At 36.7% G+C, this 17,853-nt stretch overlaps 1 protein-coding gene across 8 annotated transcripts in view; it reads right to left on the bottom strand.

Moving 5' to 3' along the window:
• Window positions 1-17,853, bottom strand: part of SESN1 (sestrin 1) — a 129,557-nt gene that overhangs the window by 32,161 nt on the left and 79,543 nt on the right. For 4 of the 8 annotated variants that reach the window (XR_004480597.2, XM_033418697.2, XM_004264744.3 and 1 more), the window contains exons 2-5: window positions 5,027-5,092; window positions 3,998-4,198; window positions 3,186-3,368; window positions 1,061-1,303 (exon numbers count right to left, since the gene is read on the bottom strand). Coding sequence is in view for 7 of the 8 variants with exons in the window: in XM_033418697.2 (XP_033274588.1) it covers window positions 1,061-1,303; window positions 3,186-3,368; window positions 3,998-4,198; window positions 5,027-5,092 (693 nt within the window). In the remaining variant the exon portion in view is untranslated. Of the gene's footprint in view, window positions 1-1,060; window positions 1,304-3,185; window positions 3,369-3,997; window positions 4,199-5,026; window positions 5,106-11,926; window positions 12,169-17,853 lie in introns of those variants that run through there. The other 4 variants (XM_033418702.2, XM_004264745.3, XM_033418703.2 and 1 more) reach the window with 4 other exon arrangements.

Here is a 17,853-nt window from a genome sequence, read left to right as displayed (position 1 = left end):
GATTTTCCCTCCTGTGCTAATCTCACCATATGTAAATGCTACCTCTTATTTAGTACCTGATAAATGCCAAGCACTGTACTAGGCCTTTTAACCTCTTTTTTTTTTTTTTTTTTTGCCTTTTACCTCTTTAGAGACATTTCATTTAAACTTTACAATAACCTTGTGTTTGACCTTCATTTAGAAATGAAAGAATGGAGGCTCAGAGAGGTTAGATAACTTGCCCACAGTCAAATATACATTAACAGTCAAATACACGTTAAAGTCAAATATATAAATTTAACCTGTCCAAATCTGTTTAAAATAATACAACTGAGAAAATCTGTGCAAAGTATTCAGAAGACTGTAATGTTGTTTCTCTGATTTCAATTTGGAAATATAAACCCTTTTCTCTTTCACTACAGCTAAAGAATGCAGAGGGAATTTTGACTCATCATATATAGAATTCAAATTTGCTTATAGAAAATTCAACTCATTCTGATCTGTTTCAAAGGAATAACATAACTGAGAAAATATAAAAGCCAGAGAAGAGAAGGAATAGAGATAGAAGCATTTTAATAAATTTACATTCACTTTTATATATATTTGTGAGAAGTTAAAACATGAAGTATTTTAAAAGGAGAAATTCCAGATCAAGGCTGATTAAATCTTCTAAAAAGTAATTAAGAAGACAGCCTGTTTCTTCTGTGCAAAAGGATGTGATCAGCATCAGGAAGTTTCTACCACCAAGTTCCACTGTTCTCAGTCTCCCCTCATCTCACTCAGTAGCTGTTCAATACCAGATGGCTCTGATGGGGCACATTGCTGGTGGCTTCTGATCCTAAAATTATTCAAATGTAACCTCCTAGAGGGTCTTATAATTTTGTATGTCCCTTAGCATCAGACTAGTGCTGAGCATTTGGAGGCAGACAATAAATACTTGCTGAATGAACAGGTATGGGGGCCTAATATCTTTTTGGACTTAATAGGGTAGATTTTCTTAAAAGCCAAATGAAAAAATAATATAACAGCAATTACTGTGATTACTCTTAGGATGATCCTATAATAAATAATAGATACTTACCGAAACATTTCCTGCTGAATTGACCTGCATCTCATCCACACTGTGATTGCCATTTGTAATGTCACAGATGCAGTAGTTACTAACAGAAGGAGGTCTGAATGTGTGGCCACCATCACAATGAATTTCTGGACTGATTCCACAGCCAAATGTGAACGAGGCAAGAGAATGATAGTGTGTAAGTAGAACTACTGCATGTACCAGTTCTGCAAGGGACCAGCTGTGCTCTTCAGCTTTCAAAAGTCCCTTGGGAAAAAAAACGAGAACATTTTTATGCTGGGGTATGGTATTGATGAAAGAATACAGTTCATCTTGGTATTTAACCTACTGAAAACAGGATTAGTTACTATATAAAACTTAAGATAAAATTACAATTTGAGGCATGTAGAACCCAGAATTTGCTAATTTTTATGAATATGTATTCACAAATAGAGCTTAAGATAAACTGATAACGACACATTCGTTATTATTTTGACTTTCTGAAATCCTGATTTAAAAATGTAGAATACATTTTGTTTAAAAGCAGTTGCCATATCTCAGATGATGGATTATGAATGCATTAACTATGTTGTTAGTGCAGTCTCAAACCAAATGTAATGAATTTGTGTTTAAAGTAGAAGCTACTGTGTAAAATACGCCTGTTTTTCTTTATTATCAGGCCTCCTCAAGGAATTTTTAAAAAGTGGTTTGAACAGCTTGACTCTGAATATTCTTAAATCATCAAATTATATTTATTTTAAAAATTATGCTCAAGGTAAAGTCTACAGTTCTTCAAAGTCTTACAAATCTGTGTCCATTCTGCTTCATTATCTATTTTATAATATGTAATTTTATATTACTAGACAATGTAACAGACATTGCATTAATCATATTCAAATCTTGTATCTCCTTGATAAAAAGATGCTTCAATTACATAAAAGAATCTAAAATATTCTAGGGAATTCCCTGGAGGTTCAGTGGTTAGGTCTCTGCACTTCCACTGCAGGGGGCATGGGTTCCATCCCTGGTCAGGAAACTAAGATCCCACAAGCCTTGAGGCATGGCCAATAAATAAATAAATAAATATTCTAAAAAAAGAGAAAGACAACACCAAAAATATATTGTATTTTTAAGAATTTCTACTGCATGGTAGATTCTTTTAGAGAATGTCCATCTACTTTTATTCTATTATCTTTATTAATAAATAGAACCAGACAAAACTAGTTTAAAATGGTATTTTAAAAAGATAACACAACAAGATGCCACTTTACATCTATCAGAATGGCTAAAATCCAGAACACTGATAACAACAAATACTGACAAGGATGTGGAGCAACAGGAATGCTCATCCATTGCTCATGGGAACACAAACTGGTATAGCCACTTTGGATGACAGTTTCTTACAAAGCTAATAAACACAAGCTTATCATACGATCCAGCAATCACACTCCTAGTTATTTACCCAACTGAGTTGAACACTTATGTCCACCAAAAAGCCTATATGTGAATGTTTGTAGAAGCTTTATTCATAATTGCCAAAAACTGGAAGTAACCAAGATGTCCTTCAATAGATGAATGGATAAACTGAGGTACATCCATACATGTATTTTTCAGCAATAAAAAATGAGCTACCAAGCCATGAAAAACCATGGAGAAACCTTAAATGCATACTGACAAGCTAGTCTGAAAGGGCTATATACTGTGTGATGCCAACTATATGACAGTCTGGAAAAGGTAAAACCATAAAGACTGTAAAAAAGAGCAGTAGTTTCAGGGGGAAGGGGCGAGAGATGAATAGAGGGAGCATAGGAGATTTTGAGAGAAGTGAAACTATTCTTTATAATACCATAATGGTGGATAACACGACATTATGCAGTTGTCAAAACCCATAGAACTGTACAACACAAAGAGTGAACCCCAATGTAAATTAGACATTATTAATTCATCAGTTACAGCAAATGTACTATACTAATACTAGATGTTAGTAATAGAGAAACTATGTGTGTGTGGGCGGGGGGTGGTGGATGGTTGACGGGGGTAGAATATGGGAACTCTACTTTCTGTGCCATTTTTCTGTAAACCTAAAACTGCTCTAAAAATTAGTCTAATTTTTTTTTTTAATGACACCCTAGATATATTCTCTACTTACCTCAATATGTTCTTTGGTAATAAGCCAAGGTCTATGGGCTAACACTTTGTTAAGTTCTCCTAAATTCTGTAGTTTTTGAGGAGCATTCTCTAAACCATTAAGCCACTTGGGGTCTCCACCAACATGAAGGAAATCGTTTACATGGAGATTCACTAAGTAGGAGCACTGATGTCTTGCTGCAGCCTTAAGAGAAAACAAAAAGATTATTCTAATTACACATATTAAAATCTTGAACAACTACAAATCTTTTTCTTTACAATATGCAAAACAGCTAATTAAGTTTTTGATTAGTATGTTTTCAAATTTTCCATATACTACAGAAATGAAGTTTTCATATAAACATTTAAAAATTCATACACTATAGAAAGCACCTCAAAAATATCCCAAGAACAAATAAAATATCTGATCAAAGTATCTGAACTTTAGAAAAATTTTATACCTACTGTCAGAACCTCAGATTAAGAAGAAACTTCAATTAAGGTGCCAACCATAAAACAATGGAATATTATTTATAAATTGAACATGAGTACCACCACTTACGTCAATCTGAACTATCAGTGAAATAATCTTGTGTTCTACTTTATTCTCGTATTTAATAGAAAATGGTTCTCAACAGAGTGTAAATACATATTTCTTTTTCTGTTATATTTGACAGCGTACTTATTTAGAAAGAGGAAAAATAGATACTACCTAACAGGAATTCGATTAGAAGTTAGAATATAAGTATTTATTCCTGTGTTTGAAGCATTAACCATCTCTTAAAAAGATTAATAAAGCAGGCAGAAAGAATTTTTCACTCAATGTTTACAAACCATTATTCCAATGTAGTGCCGATAATGTAGGGGTAATGGCCCATCCATTTGCAGTAGATAGTGTTGAGTTTTTAAGAAACTTTCTAAATATTGTGGGTGAAAAACCATCACTAAGGTAATATTATCCAAACGACCCAAAGCAGCAAAAGAATCTGCAAATAAAGTATGCATCTGTGCGTCTTCACTCCCCACTTGGAGAATCTGTATGAAAGAGAGGAAAACCATGGTTTCAGAAATTGTAAATTGGTGTAAAAGAAAGAAAACATGCAGGGGAAGGAAAAAAAAAAAGGAATATGCATGCACTGCACTCTAAGTGTCACCTAGAAGCAGATTAAATTTGGCTTAAAGAGAGGTTATAATTCTACAAATTTAACTCAACTTGTTGCAAGATAGCAGAATAAAGAGTCACATATCATGTAGTAGGGGAAAAACAACAAAGGCCGGACATTAAAGGCCATCTAGATAGGCTGCTTGCAGACTTGACCAGAATCCAGACATCCAGAGCTAAATCCAGAACCCAGATTTAGATTATCAAATTTGCAGAGCTTGCAAACAGACCCTAATGCCTTTCCTTTTAACAACACCTACTCTCCCTCAATTTACAGAGAACCAAAATTAACTAACAGTAAACAATCCCTGTGAAAACAAAGTATAGGAGCATTTACATATTTAGAATTAAAGATCCAATCTAGCATTGATACCAGCCTGTGGAGTTGGCCAAGACCAAGTAACTTGGCTTATGGGCACACCTAAGCAACATCTAAATATAAGCAGGTGGCATATTATTGGTCAGAAAAAAGTCTTGCCTTTGCTTGATTAAATAGGGGTGTTAGAAAAGCATCATGAAATACTAGAAATCAACATGACTATAACAGCTTTTTAATCCCACATATTCACTGCCAAAACATGATGATTAACTTGTGTAGAGCATATTGTTGACCAACAACTTGTTCAGATGCGAAGATGTGGGTCATGAAAGCTTTTCCTTAAAAGCATACAGTTCACTATGTACTTTCACAAACAACATACCTCCTTTTCTGGGATGAATCTGCTTGGTCCGTGTCCTAGTGGTCGAGGAATTCTAATTCCAAGTTCCTAGAAAAGAAAACTACACCATCTCAGGCCTCCAGCAGTAAACAACATGAACTGAGGCCACAGGAATGGGAGAGAAAAACAGCCAGTTGAACAGAGACTGGCTTGTTCTGGTGATTTATTTTCATGGCCATATATATATACCAGATCCTCTGTTTGCATCACATAGCTGACAACAGTTTATAATACAACTCTGACTAAAAACAATAAAACCTGTTTCACTAAAACCAGAGTTTTGCATAAAGTACTTGGCAGAAAGTCTAGAACAGAAAGTTCAGCACATAGCAGCCAACCCTGTGGATTGTCAGTGATACAAAATAAGACCAATGTGTTTGTACATCCAAAACCCAACCAACCAAAATATCAATCCCTGTGCATCTTGTCAGGAAATGAAAAAGCCATAACCTCTACCTAGATGTCTTAAACTGAAAGAAGTATAATTATTACTACATCTATAATAACACTTCACAAGAACAGAAATACTATGAAAAATAAAAAAGCTATTTAAATCCACAAAAGAGAAAGTAGTACAGGGCATGGTTTCTCTGTGCTTGAGTAAAACAATTTTAGAGAAATTAATTTTGTTTGTGAGTTTTCCTTAAATTTTTAATTTATAGGATCTCATCAACTTTGCTTATATTATATTTTAGAGGAGCTCAACTAATTAAAATATAAATGGTTTTCTGCCTTTTGACATAGTGAACCTAGAATTCTATACTTTATGTGACAGTGTAGTGTGGTTAACAAAAACTGACAATCTACTGTTAGGCTTCCATCTTTTCCCTCAATACAGTGTGCTAATAGAAAGAAAACCAAAATGTAATTCAGACTTTTTTTTTTCTTTTTGAGGCTCATGTCCTATCACTCTAGTCTCTAAACAAAAAACCCCCTCCTTCTTTAACAACTAAATATTAACCCTTGCTTATATAATTACATACAAATATTATTTCTACCCTCTCTCTACTGCTTCCAAAAGTCCTTCATGATATAAACCAGATGCTTTCCTTTTAAAGGAAAAAAAGGGGGGAGGGGGCAGTCAGAGAAGAACATGTGGCAACAATTCAAGAAATCTGGTCCAAGTGAATGAAAACCTTTTGAGCAGAATGGATTTTTAAAAATTAAGCAGGCAGGACAAAATTGAAGAGAATCTTAATTAGGAGAACTCAAGATTCAGATTCAAAGTAGGCTGGATTTGCCAACTAAATCTAAAATTTTATATATGTTTCAAATAATCTTGTATTGGAGGTCAGTGATTTCTTACTCTGATAATTCCACACTTATACTGAAGACAGTAATGTCTAATAACCATGCCCCTCATTAGAGGAGGCACTAAATTCACTGGCCCAGCCATGTATGTGTCTCAATTTTAATATCCTACAATAAATGCAAGGAAAAAACCCACATTCCTGCTATTCAATACATCATCTTGGCACAAATGCAGCCATTTATATAAAATGATGACTCTATTGGCCTTTCTGATTTAATTACATATATTTCTAACAAAATATATTGGGCAAGACTTTAAGGCTAAAAATCAATACCCCTTCTCAGTTCTTTACTATCTTATTTAAACAAAATGCATTTTAGCAAACACCCCATTTCAGGGGTTTATTATTCATTTTCTACCTAAGAGACACTATTCTTATGACTTTAGTATACAAAAGGTGGCATTTCAAAGGAGGAGAAATGGATTATTCAACAAATGATTTTGGTACAACTGGAGAGCCACTCAGAAAAAAGTGAAATTGGAGGCTTAAATCATACTTTACTCCACAATAAATAAGATATAAGTGTAAAAAACAAAAATAAAAAACATTACAGTATTAGAAGAAAATACCTGTGGACTTAGGTCTAAGAATGCCACAAAACCAGGAAATCATAAAATATAAGATTGATAAATTTGATGACATAAAAATAAAGACTTTCATATGGGAAAAATAAACATATAAAGTCAAAAGCAAACAGAAAACTTGGACATATATTTGCAACTCATATAGCAAAGGGCTAAATTTTTTTAATACATAAAGACAAATCACTAAGAAAACCCCCAACAACCTCACAGAAAAATGAACAAAGGACATGGACAGTTCAAAGAAAATGAAATATAAATGGCTGAAAAAATGATCAACCCTCACAATAAAACACTGAGATACAATTTTGCACCTAAAATACTGCTTAAGATCAAAAAGTTTGATGATAGGCTGTGTTGGAGAGGGGGTGGAGAAATAGCCATTCATTGCTTATACTTTCTGATGGGAGTGTTTTGAAGTGTGAGGAAAAAATATCAAGAAACATAAAAGGAGTATAAATTACTACAACCTCTAGGAGGGCAATCTGAAATACTGATCAATATTTAAAAGTTACATACCCTAATCAATAATTCCATCCTAAACATTACCCTATACTCACATTTCTAAAATGTCATGTGTAAAAGTATAATCACTGCAACATTGTTTCTAGTAGTACAAGATTTTATAAAGCAACCTAAGTGCTCATCAATAGAGTACTGTTTCAATAAAGTTTAGTATGATCATAGACTAGAATAGCATGAAGTCCTCACAAAGAATGAAGCAGTTCTATACAAGTTGGCTTTAAAAGATCTCCAAGATATATTATGTGGGGGGAAAAAGACAAAGTATATAATATGTATATATTATGTTACTATTTGTAAGGAAAGGGAAAAAAATTACCAATTCCATTTCTAGGACTTTATCCTACAAATACATTAGCAGCATGTGGATTGTGTATGTGTGTGTGTTTATTTTTTTAAAAATAAGACCAGATTCCTAGCACATGGGCCTCAAAACAAAGAGGTTGAAGTATATTGTTTTGGTTTTATTTCTATACCAAATAGATAGTTTATATATCAAACTTACAAAACAATAGCTTTACAGTTCCAAGAAAGTGACTATTAATATTTCAGAAATGGAATATTTTCCTATAGGCATGCCAAAGGTCTTTCCCAATGGTCCTTTCTAATTCTCAAGTCTTTGAAAGTCTATCCCTGTAGCCAAATTTAGTGGCCATACTGGTATCACTGTCTCCCCTCTTCCTTGCCTTCAAAGGTCAAATCTTTCTTTTCCAGTTCCTTTAGCAATAGATTCTTTTATGTATTTTATGAAAAATTATGTGTTTTAAAACAGGATGTTAAGAAAAAGCAAACATTCTCAGGAACGGACTATAAACCTATTATGCTAAGAACCTCTTACTGTTAAGATCACGTTCATTCCTTGGTGAGGTACCAGTCTAACAAAGCAGGGGACAGAATAGAAGAACTGAAGAAAGGAAAGGAATGGAACGGAGTCTCTGATATTTAAGACTCCAATTTCATTATTTTACTTATGGCTAGTTCTAGGTAAAATAGAATTTTATGAACTCTGAAACTGCATCCCAATTTATCCTAATCCAGATACTGTCAGGAAGCAGGTCATTGATTCCGTCTAGCCTTCCACAGCACACAAATTGAGCTCTTATGGGAAAAGGAAACAGGTGACAATTATCTTGAAAACAGCCAGGAAGTCTGGTTCTAGAGTTGGTGTCTTTAATTAATTACTCTCAAAAGCTCCTCTTTAAGAGCATTTAAGGGACTTCCCCGGTGGCGCAGTGGTTAAGAATCTGCCTCCCAATGCAGGGGACACGGGTTCGAGCCCGGTCTGGGACAATCCCACATGCCGCGGAGCAACTAAGCCCATGTGCTGCAAGTACTCAGCCTGCACTGTAGAGCCTGCAAGCCACAACTACTGAGCCCGCGTGCCACAACTACTGAAGCCCGCGCGCCTACAGCCCGTGCTCTGCAATGAGAAGCCACCATAATGAGAAGCCCATGCACCGCAACCAAGAGTAGCCACCACTCTCCGCAACCAGAGAAAGCCCGTGCACAGCAACGAAGACCCAATGCAGCCAAAAATGAATAAATGAGTAAATAAATTTTTTTAAAAGAGCTTTTGATACTTAAAGCTCTTTTTAGATACCATTATTATTATACAATAGTATTCTTGATTTCTAAAGGGGTAAAAGTTTCAACTTTCTGGAAAACTCACTTTTGAAACACTTCCTAGTCACATGACAAATTAGTTGCTACCCTATTTTCTAGCAGGTATTGATTACAAAAAAAAAAATAAGGCACTGCAGGTCTTCAATGGTGTGATCGTAAGCCAAACTAAGTGCACTTCATAACATCCTAAAGGTTCCTTCAATTGTGCCTTCATATGTACCTGTAAGAAACTGAATTACAGACTTTGAACAAATTTTGGCCAATCTAAATTCAAGGAGGCAGAACTTGCCAACAGCAAATGGCCTTGTTGTGAAATGCTAACCACAGCACAAACCTCACAGGCTCTTGGTGAAGGTGTGGCTGGGAAATCTAACATGGGAACTAACAGTCTTCTCCTCTCAACAATCCTCCTAATCAGCATCTTTGAAGACATAGCAACAGCCTCTGCCATCACAACATTGCTGCAAATCTCTGACGCGATATCTGTTTCCTCTACAGTGTATACTAACACACTAATTTTCACAGTATGAAAATTCTCAGCAAATGTTGACAGCACCACAGAATGACTAATGTATGTAATGTATCACTGTATGAATCTGTGTTTATGAATTTACTGTTCTAATCAGATTTTTCAAATTTCTCAGATACATTTATGAATCCATATGAATATCTTTAACCAAAAAAATGAACAGTTTGCCACAAGTGCAAAATGAGAGCATTTGTTGGCTTACAGTGTCTAATTACATGCAAAACTAGTTGAAAAGTAAAAATGATTAGATCACTTCAATCATTTTATTTTTTCTCACTGTACTTGGTACATTATTAAACTGTCTAGATGTCTTAATACTGATAATCACAATAATATTAATTTTGATATTTTAAAAAATTACAAAAGCAGTTCTGTTTGAAACACATTTCAACAAGGCAAAAATATGCTGTGTAAAAAGTAAAAGTTCCCATCCCACTCTTCCTTATTTATGAGAATCATTGCCTATAGCTGGGTGCTAGCCTTTTGACATTTGAAATTTTTAAATAGAAATGAAGAAATCTAGAAGCATTATAAAGAAATCTTCCTATTATAACGACATGTACTAGTGCTTCTTCTAAAATTGTCATTAACTCTTTTATAGGGAATTTAGAAATACTCAAAGTTCAGGTACCTCTTTTTCCAGTGTCTGGTCTTCTATGAAATACATTCTAGAAAAATAAAAACTCACTGACTTCAAAGTACTGGCTTTGTAAGGCTGACTTAGGCCATATGTGTGCCCTATACTTTAGTCAGGAGTTCCATTCCTGGAAAGGGTTTAATTTAAACGCACTGTGGAAGCTTGCTATTTGAAAGAGTTGTGTTATTAATTCTTTTGTAAAGTGAATAGTTTTCCTATAAAGCACTACTTCCTAATTTATCTTCCCACATGTTGGAGGTTTTAAAAATGAAATACAACTATACAAAGGTTCCTGGTGTCCCGAACACAATCCCATAGGCTCTGTAATCAATGTGCAAGCTATTGATAAAATGTATCTGTATCTTCCAGTTGACATGGCTATATTTAGAGATTCTAGATCTGGGCAAAAACCAGGATTCTGCACACAAATACCACCAGAAATAACAGATTCAAGCACAATGATTGAGGCTCAAAATGAGAACAGATCTGTTACGGCCTGCAAACAGAAACTGTAAATTCTATTTCAACACTTTCACACTCTTTTCTATGATAAAGTTTCAAAGCAACAGTTATGAGACTTTTTTTAGGTTGTTGTATTATCTGGAAACAAGGAGCACATTATGTATCCATGAATGCTAAAATCTAGAAAAAGCATTTGGTGTTCTATAGCCTTCCATGAATGCTAAAATCTAGAAAAAGCATTTGGTGTTCTACAACCTTCAGGAGAAAGTGTCTTCATTTAAGTTTATATGAATATATGTAGTATATCATGGTGTAGACTCCATTTACAAAAAATATATATACATATAAATACTAACACTGAGTCATTTTAGTGGGCAGTACAGTAGAGAAATTACCTCGTATTTACATTTCTTTAAGTCAATACTTAAAACATTCTGATTTTAATTACTATTTCTCTACTTTCTCCCTTGCCACCTTTTGAATTAAAGCCTTTTAAAGTTTCAAATTTGAGTTAAAGGTGTATTAGTAACTCTCAAATGGTGCCCTATTTGCAGCCACTTAGGAAAAATACAAAATGTTACAATTAAATAGCTCTTTCTGAAGGCCAATTCAGACACAAAAAGAGATAGTTTAATACAAGAGTAAACGCTGTGCATAACGTCATAGAGCTGGCAGTACATACTTATTCTAGGCAACATCATTTTTAACTGACCGAAATATGTTTCTTTTTCTTTCTTTTTTAAAGTAGGAGGCGAAGAGAGTGAGGGTCCCCGAATAATGTGTTTTGACAAGACGCTGAGGGGGAAAAAAATCCACAGGCTGTTCTACCTGAGACTAGAGTTTGTTAGGTTTCTTCTGGCTTGTGGAGACTTGTACAGAAGACAACGTTATTTTGTTTCGGAGACTTCCATTTAAATGACCGAGGCAGCTGTCCCTCCCAGCCGCAACATTTTCTGCCCGGGGACGACTCTCGGTGGCAAACGCCCCCCCCCCCAACACCACTGGCCCCCCCTTCACCTGAGGGGCGCGGGCCAGCCTGCGACGCCCCGCCGGGCAGGGCGGCCGTCCGGGCGGTAGCTCCAGCGGCGCCCTCCCCGGGGAGCGTTCTCCGAAGCTGTTAGGGTGCGAGGGCGGGGAAGCGACGCGACCTCCGTGCAGCCCAAGCAGTTGGCCGGGTGCCCGCCCGCCCACTTGCCCGGTCCCTTGCCCTGGTACCTCGTCCTGGCCGCGGCTCCCGCCACACTGCTTGCAGCCCAGCAGCTCCGAGACGGCCAGCGAGGCCGTATACGCCTCGTTCGCGGCTGTGGCCAGGCGCATGTCAGCGTGAGGACAGCTGCGGACGCGCAAGGGAGCCGCGGCGGCGCGGAGGAGGCGAAAGCTGGCCGGGCTGCCAGTCGGCCTCTCAGCTCAGAGGCTGAGCGCCTCAGTCCGTGCTGACGGCTGAGGCAGTGCGGGGCGGGACGGCGCAAACAAACAAGACACGCGGCCCCGCCCCCTCCGTCACTCCGCCGAGTCGGCAGCCGCGCGCGCCAATGGGGGCTCGCAGCGCCGCGGCACCCCGCCCCCTTGGTGCTGAGGAGCGGGCCCTGGCGGGGGGCGGGCTACGCGGCCGGCCGAGAAACAACCTCTAGGGAACGAACTCCCGCGAGGAGCTAATCCTCGGGTCGGAATGGGCTCGGTCCGCCGGGAGCTGTGCGTGCACTGCGGCTGGAAGATGCAGCGCGAGCCGTCGGGTTTCAGTTGAAAGGCAAAAGTGTCCCTGTCCCAGCATCAGCAGCTGAAAGCTTGCCCTCCCTCCACCCGCTCGGGTCCATTTACCTAGAGCCAAACAGCAACCCACCTCTAGGCTGACCCCGACACCACCAGGGGGAATCAAATTCGCTTCACATTTTATGAACTTTTGAAATTTCCCTTCTTTCTTTCCAATAATGCCCAAACAGCGCCTACTGGGCCGCAGAATGAAGAAACAAGTAGGGGACCATGACCCATATTCAATGTAAAATTATTTTGGGTAAGCTATGTAGAAAATATAAATATCACTCTCCTACACAGATAAGCCTTGGTAGCAGATCTCTAAATTTTTTTTCTTCACAAGTATATTCGAAAGCTTTAAAATTGTTTCCTTATAAGCGCCCTAGGTTCTAAAGAAAGAATCTCTCTCTGAAACCTGATGAGGAACGTGAGAAAACAGGTCATAAAGGAACACAAATAACTGACATTGTTGGATCTGGAACACAAATCTCTCAAGTCCTGTGTCAACACTATTTCCTTACAGGGCTCCATTAACTTCTTTTTAAAAAATTAACTCCTAAATTAGGTCTCTTGTTTTGCATGTTTGCCCCGTATTTTCAAAGGCTTACATGCTCAGGTTAAAAAAAAAAAAAAAAGTTGGAACATTCTGATAGAAGGAAACAAGCAGAGTTTAAGTCAATAATACTGACAGACACAGAACCAGGGCTCATAAATGAAAATAAGTTTCAGTCTTAGGAGTGAGGTTAAAATGTCTCAGAGAAAACTGAGTTACTCTTTGAGCTCTTAAAGTGTCACATTTTAAAAGCAGCAGGTTAAAAATGGTTACTTTTTATTTATCTTCTCCAGATAAATAAAATGATGTTATATGTTCTCATACACTGCTTTTGTAAATTGCTAAAGCACCCAAAATATTTTTACTGGTCAAGAAAAGCAATTTGAGGTTAATATTGACATAGAAGAAAAGGTTACAGAGACGTCCAAGCTCTCTTCCTCTGAGCACAGCCACAGAAACAGTCTAATCTGATGCCCACTCAGCCACAAACACACAGGCAAAAATAAACCCAGTAAACCATCCAATTTGCAGCAATATGACATACCCTCCAAGATAAACTGGTTGTAGATGAATAACGTGGAAACATAAATGGACTTGATGTAGGGGTTGTGAGCTATAGAGCTACTTAATGAGGGAAGTATGTGAAAAATGACTGGCTCTAGAAGAGTTGAGCTGTGATTTTATTTTCTGGAAGGAATAAAATAGTGGGGGTTAGCTGTCTAGTAGGGCATAACCTTGTCTGTAACATTAAAATATCATTTACAAAATGGAGAATGTTTACCTTTCTATTTTCTAATGAGAGACAAGAAAAAGCATGCATTTAGCTAATGCAAAAATGGTTTAAATGCAAATTAGAACTGCAAACTGTGTATACACATGTGTATATATACATATATGTGTGTATATGTGTGTATGTATATATATGTTCATGTTTGATACTTTGTGCTTGATAAATATTTATTGAAGAAACATGTTGAAATTGAATAGGAAGCTCCAATTAGGATCTTTCTCTTTCTTTTTCTTTCTTTCTTTCTTTCTCTTTCTTTCTCTTCCTTGCTTCCTTCCTTTCCTTTCTTTCTTTCTTTTTCTTTTCTCTCTCTCCCTCCCTCCCTCCTCCTTCTTTGAAAGTTTCAGTTTATTTTGATGCTGCCTTACATAAAAAGAAAAATAATTTTAATATATTCTAATTCAGTCCTTACTGAGACCCTTTCAAGCCATTAAATGTCAAGGTTCCTTTATGGTTTCTATAAAGACTGACTTAAGGTCTTCAAAGAGTACTGATTTTTGCTCTTTTTGATAGAGCAGTAACTGTGAATTAGTCACTCTCTTCTCTAACATAAAAAAGCTGCCTCCAAATCTATTAACCAAGAATTCCAACAGCTGTATTGACCTGCAAATATCATTGTGTACATCTCACTTCTGGAAATGCTTTGTTCCAAATCATTTAATAAAAAGTTTATATTTTCCAAAGATTTTACTACGTGAGTAGGCCAGATGTCCTGAAGGTGCTTCTCCTAATGAACCCCCAGTGCTAAGCATGTAGTAAACCTCCTGAGCACCGATTAGTAATTGCAAAGGACTACATTTTTGATATTTACCACAGGCTATCATTATAGGCCAGCAGCTATTTACAAAATCTGCTATTTAAACATTTCCTTTCAACATTTTTTTCTTCGATGAAGAATCCTGACATCTAATCCAAGAAGTAAATCTGAAATATTTCCTTTCCTCTAAAAATGTTTTGGGAATTCCCTGGTGGTCCAGTGGTCAGGACTCCGAGCTTTCACTGCCAAGGGTGTGGGTTCAATATCTGGTCGGGGAACTAAGCTCCCACAAGCAATGAGGCACAGCCAAATAAATAAATATAAAAATAAAAATGTTTTGGTAAACCTACTCAAACTGTATCAAAGTGAGGTTTTTGCATTTGTCATTAGCAGGAATGGTCTCAACTCTAATTCTCTCAAGAACGAGATGTTACACCCATGTAAAAGAGTGGTGTGTCAAATGACTTGATCTGAGCAGAGAGCTATGTGGCATTGAGAGTCCAGACGTGGCCTGGTGGTTCAAGATGGGCTTCCAGAAGCAAGAGATATCTGAGCTAGGGGGCTTAGAGGATTAGTAGAGAGGCCTTGGCAAGAAAATCGGGGGAGTGTTTGGGAGAGTAAAGACAGAGTTCTAAGGCAAAGAAACCAGCATGTGCAAAAGCCCACAGGCAGGGGAAAGACTGAGAGTGGTAGTCCGTTAGGAAAACTGAATAAAGGAAGTTCACTGGGGTCTAGAGCACAGGGTATGGAGAGTAATGGATGAAGTTTAGGTAAAACATAAACAGTAAGAAGGGACCTTGTTTAAGATTCATTAAGGACAATAAATTTCATTCTTAAGAGTACTGTGGAGTTACTAAAAGTTTTAAAGAGTAGAATGACATCAAATTTGCATTTCAGCTAAGGCTTAGGCAAAACTAGAGGCAGGAAGATGAGCTAGGAAGGCTGCTGAGGCAATTCTGTCAAGGCAAGAGGGTGATGTGAAGAACAATGGAAATGAAACAAAGTGTAGGGATGAAGGTGGATTTGTCTCTCCAACATGATTATAAGTTTCTTGAGAAAGGAAATGATGCCTCATACTTTTGTTTTTGAAATTTAGGAGATAAATCTCAACTTATATGCTCTCCTGACCAAGTGGCTTCCCTAAATCCATTAGACTTTAAAAAATATAGTCACCTAATGAAAAAGAATATGTATATTTTAATAGAAAGAATACTAATCAGGCCAAAACGTATAATCGCACTTTCATGGACCACATATTAAATCTTGAATTTTCTCATTAACTAAAGGAATTAAAGTACTATAGATCTGTAGATCTATTCTTTAGAAATTATATTTAATAATTGGTTAGATACACATAGCCATGATTTTAGCCATTAAACCAAAGAACTCCTTTAAGAGGGGGAGTGGGATTTGTTAGATTTATGTGGTTTAAGCATTCTTGAAAAAAATGCCGTATTGTCATTTAAAACATTTTTACTTGGAATGAATGCTGGTTTTTAAGATTACTTCTGCTTACTAATTTTGTCAAGATTTTTCTCCTCTAGCTGATATCTTCCTGTTTTTTTTTTAATATATAGCTTGTCTGCTAAGCACTTTTTTCCTTTCAACATCACGTTTTGGGTATGTTGAGATCCTTCTAGTACTGAACATTAATTTTATATTCTCTTATTTGTCCTCTACTTTTTCACTTCTTCAATTTAATTTTTAGAATTATATTACTTATAAAGGAGCAAGAACGTTGACAAATCTTTGCTATCTGTCTCTCCTTTAGGGTTTCTTCTTTTAGAAATGCACAGTTTTAAATTTCTACATAGGGTTTTAGAAACAGACCATCACTCATATTTGTAAACAAGTAGTATTCCAAATAGTGTCAGTGGTTTTAAATTAGAAAATCACTTTCCCTCAAAGAATAAGCATGTTAAATCATGGTCAGGTTTTCCAGGCTAATGATAAGACCAATATATCAGACACTAAGAACTTTACACTTATATGGCAGATACAATTATTTCTATTTTACAAATTTGTGAAACAGAAACTCATAAAATATTGGTAACTTGTCCAAGGTTGTAAAAGTAGTCAAATGCAGACTGAGATTAGAACCTAGGTCTGTCTGAATCCAAAGCAGCAGAAGCTGGGCTGCTTCCTTTAATGAATATTTTTAAAATGTCAATAATGGTATGTTAGCTTAAGTTCTTGATTCTGATGGCAAGAAAAGAGGGCAGGAAGAAACAAAAATGTATCTCCCTTGCTCATACTCAGGGTGAGATCTGGTTTTAAAAAACAGAAAAAAGAAATCATGGAATGAGTGGTCTTGGTCTTTGAGAGCTTCTCTCCTCTATTTCTCTACCCCTGTCATTCCTCTCAGTGTCTTCCCAGACCTTTGGTAACTTCATGCTACCCAAAGCTCCCTCAATAGAGTTTACCCAACTTCCTACCTGCTCCTCACATTACCCCTATTCTTCTTAGAATAACTGGTAGGTATTAGGAAGAAAACAGGCTTCTTATACTAACTCACACTTATTATATGAGGGACTGACATCTCATACTAATTTATTTATTTATTTAGTCTGTCTCAATAGAATGTAAGCTCCATAAAATCAGAATGTTTGTCTTTTTGTTCACTGCTGTATTTCTGATATCTTAGTGCCCAGCACACAGTAGACCCTCAATAAGAGTGTATTGAATGAGTGAACTCCACAGAGATGTTTCCATTAAAAAAAAAAGAAGCTTAACTCAACTGAAAACTTAATAATGAATTTCAAATTCAATATTCATATAATAAAAGATATGGGCCATCTAGACAAACACTCTTGGAGGCTTTGGGGTCACTATTTAGGCAGACAGGCAGGCTCTGCTTGGGAATCAGCTTGTCCTTTCCAGCTCTACCAAGCAAATTCTGTTTTTCATAGTCTCTTCCCATCTTCCCCTTTGGAACCCCAGATATTCCCAAGCTCCTTTGATTTTTCTGTTCCTGTTTTCCTGCACTACCAAGATAGTGACTATATAGGTTTGGGCAATGGTACATATGGCTAACTTGTTAAGTCAGGCAGGTACTTACAAGTCAGACACTGCCTGTATACATACCATAGTTTGACAAATTCATGAACATTTTGTAACCAAGTCTGGCTTTAAACACCCTGAGGCTTCTCTAAAGTGAAGTGACCGTAAAGAAAGTGTTGAGATATCAAAGTTAGGTGGGAAAATTCATTCATTACGACTTTTAGAAGCTAATTACTTTTCAGCATTGTTGTTGAAGTAAATAAGAAGGAATGGATTTAATCTGGAATAGGATG

The sequence above is a fragment of the Orcinus orca genome, chromosome 12 (assembly GCF_937001465.1).
Source record: "Orcinus orca chromosome 12, mOrcOrc1.1, whole genome shotgun sequence".
Classification (NCBI taxonomy): domain Eukaryota; kingdom Metazoa; phylum Chordata; class Mammalia; order Artiodactyla; family Delphinidae; genus Orcinus; species Orcinus orca.
The sequence above is the reverse complement of the archived record's forward strand: the minus strand, read 5'-3'. Positions and strand labels throughout refer to the sequence as shown.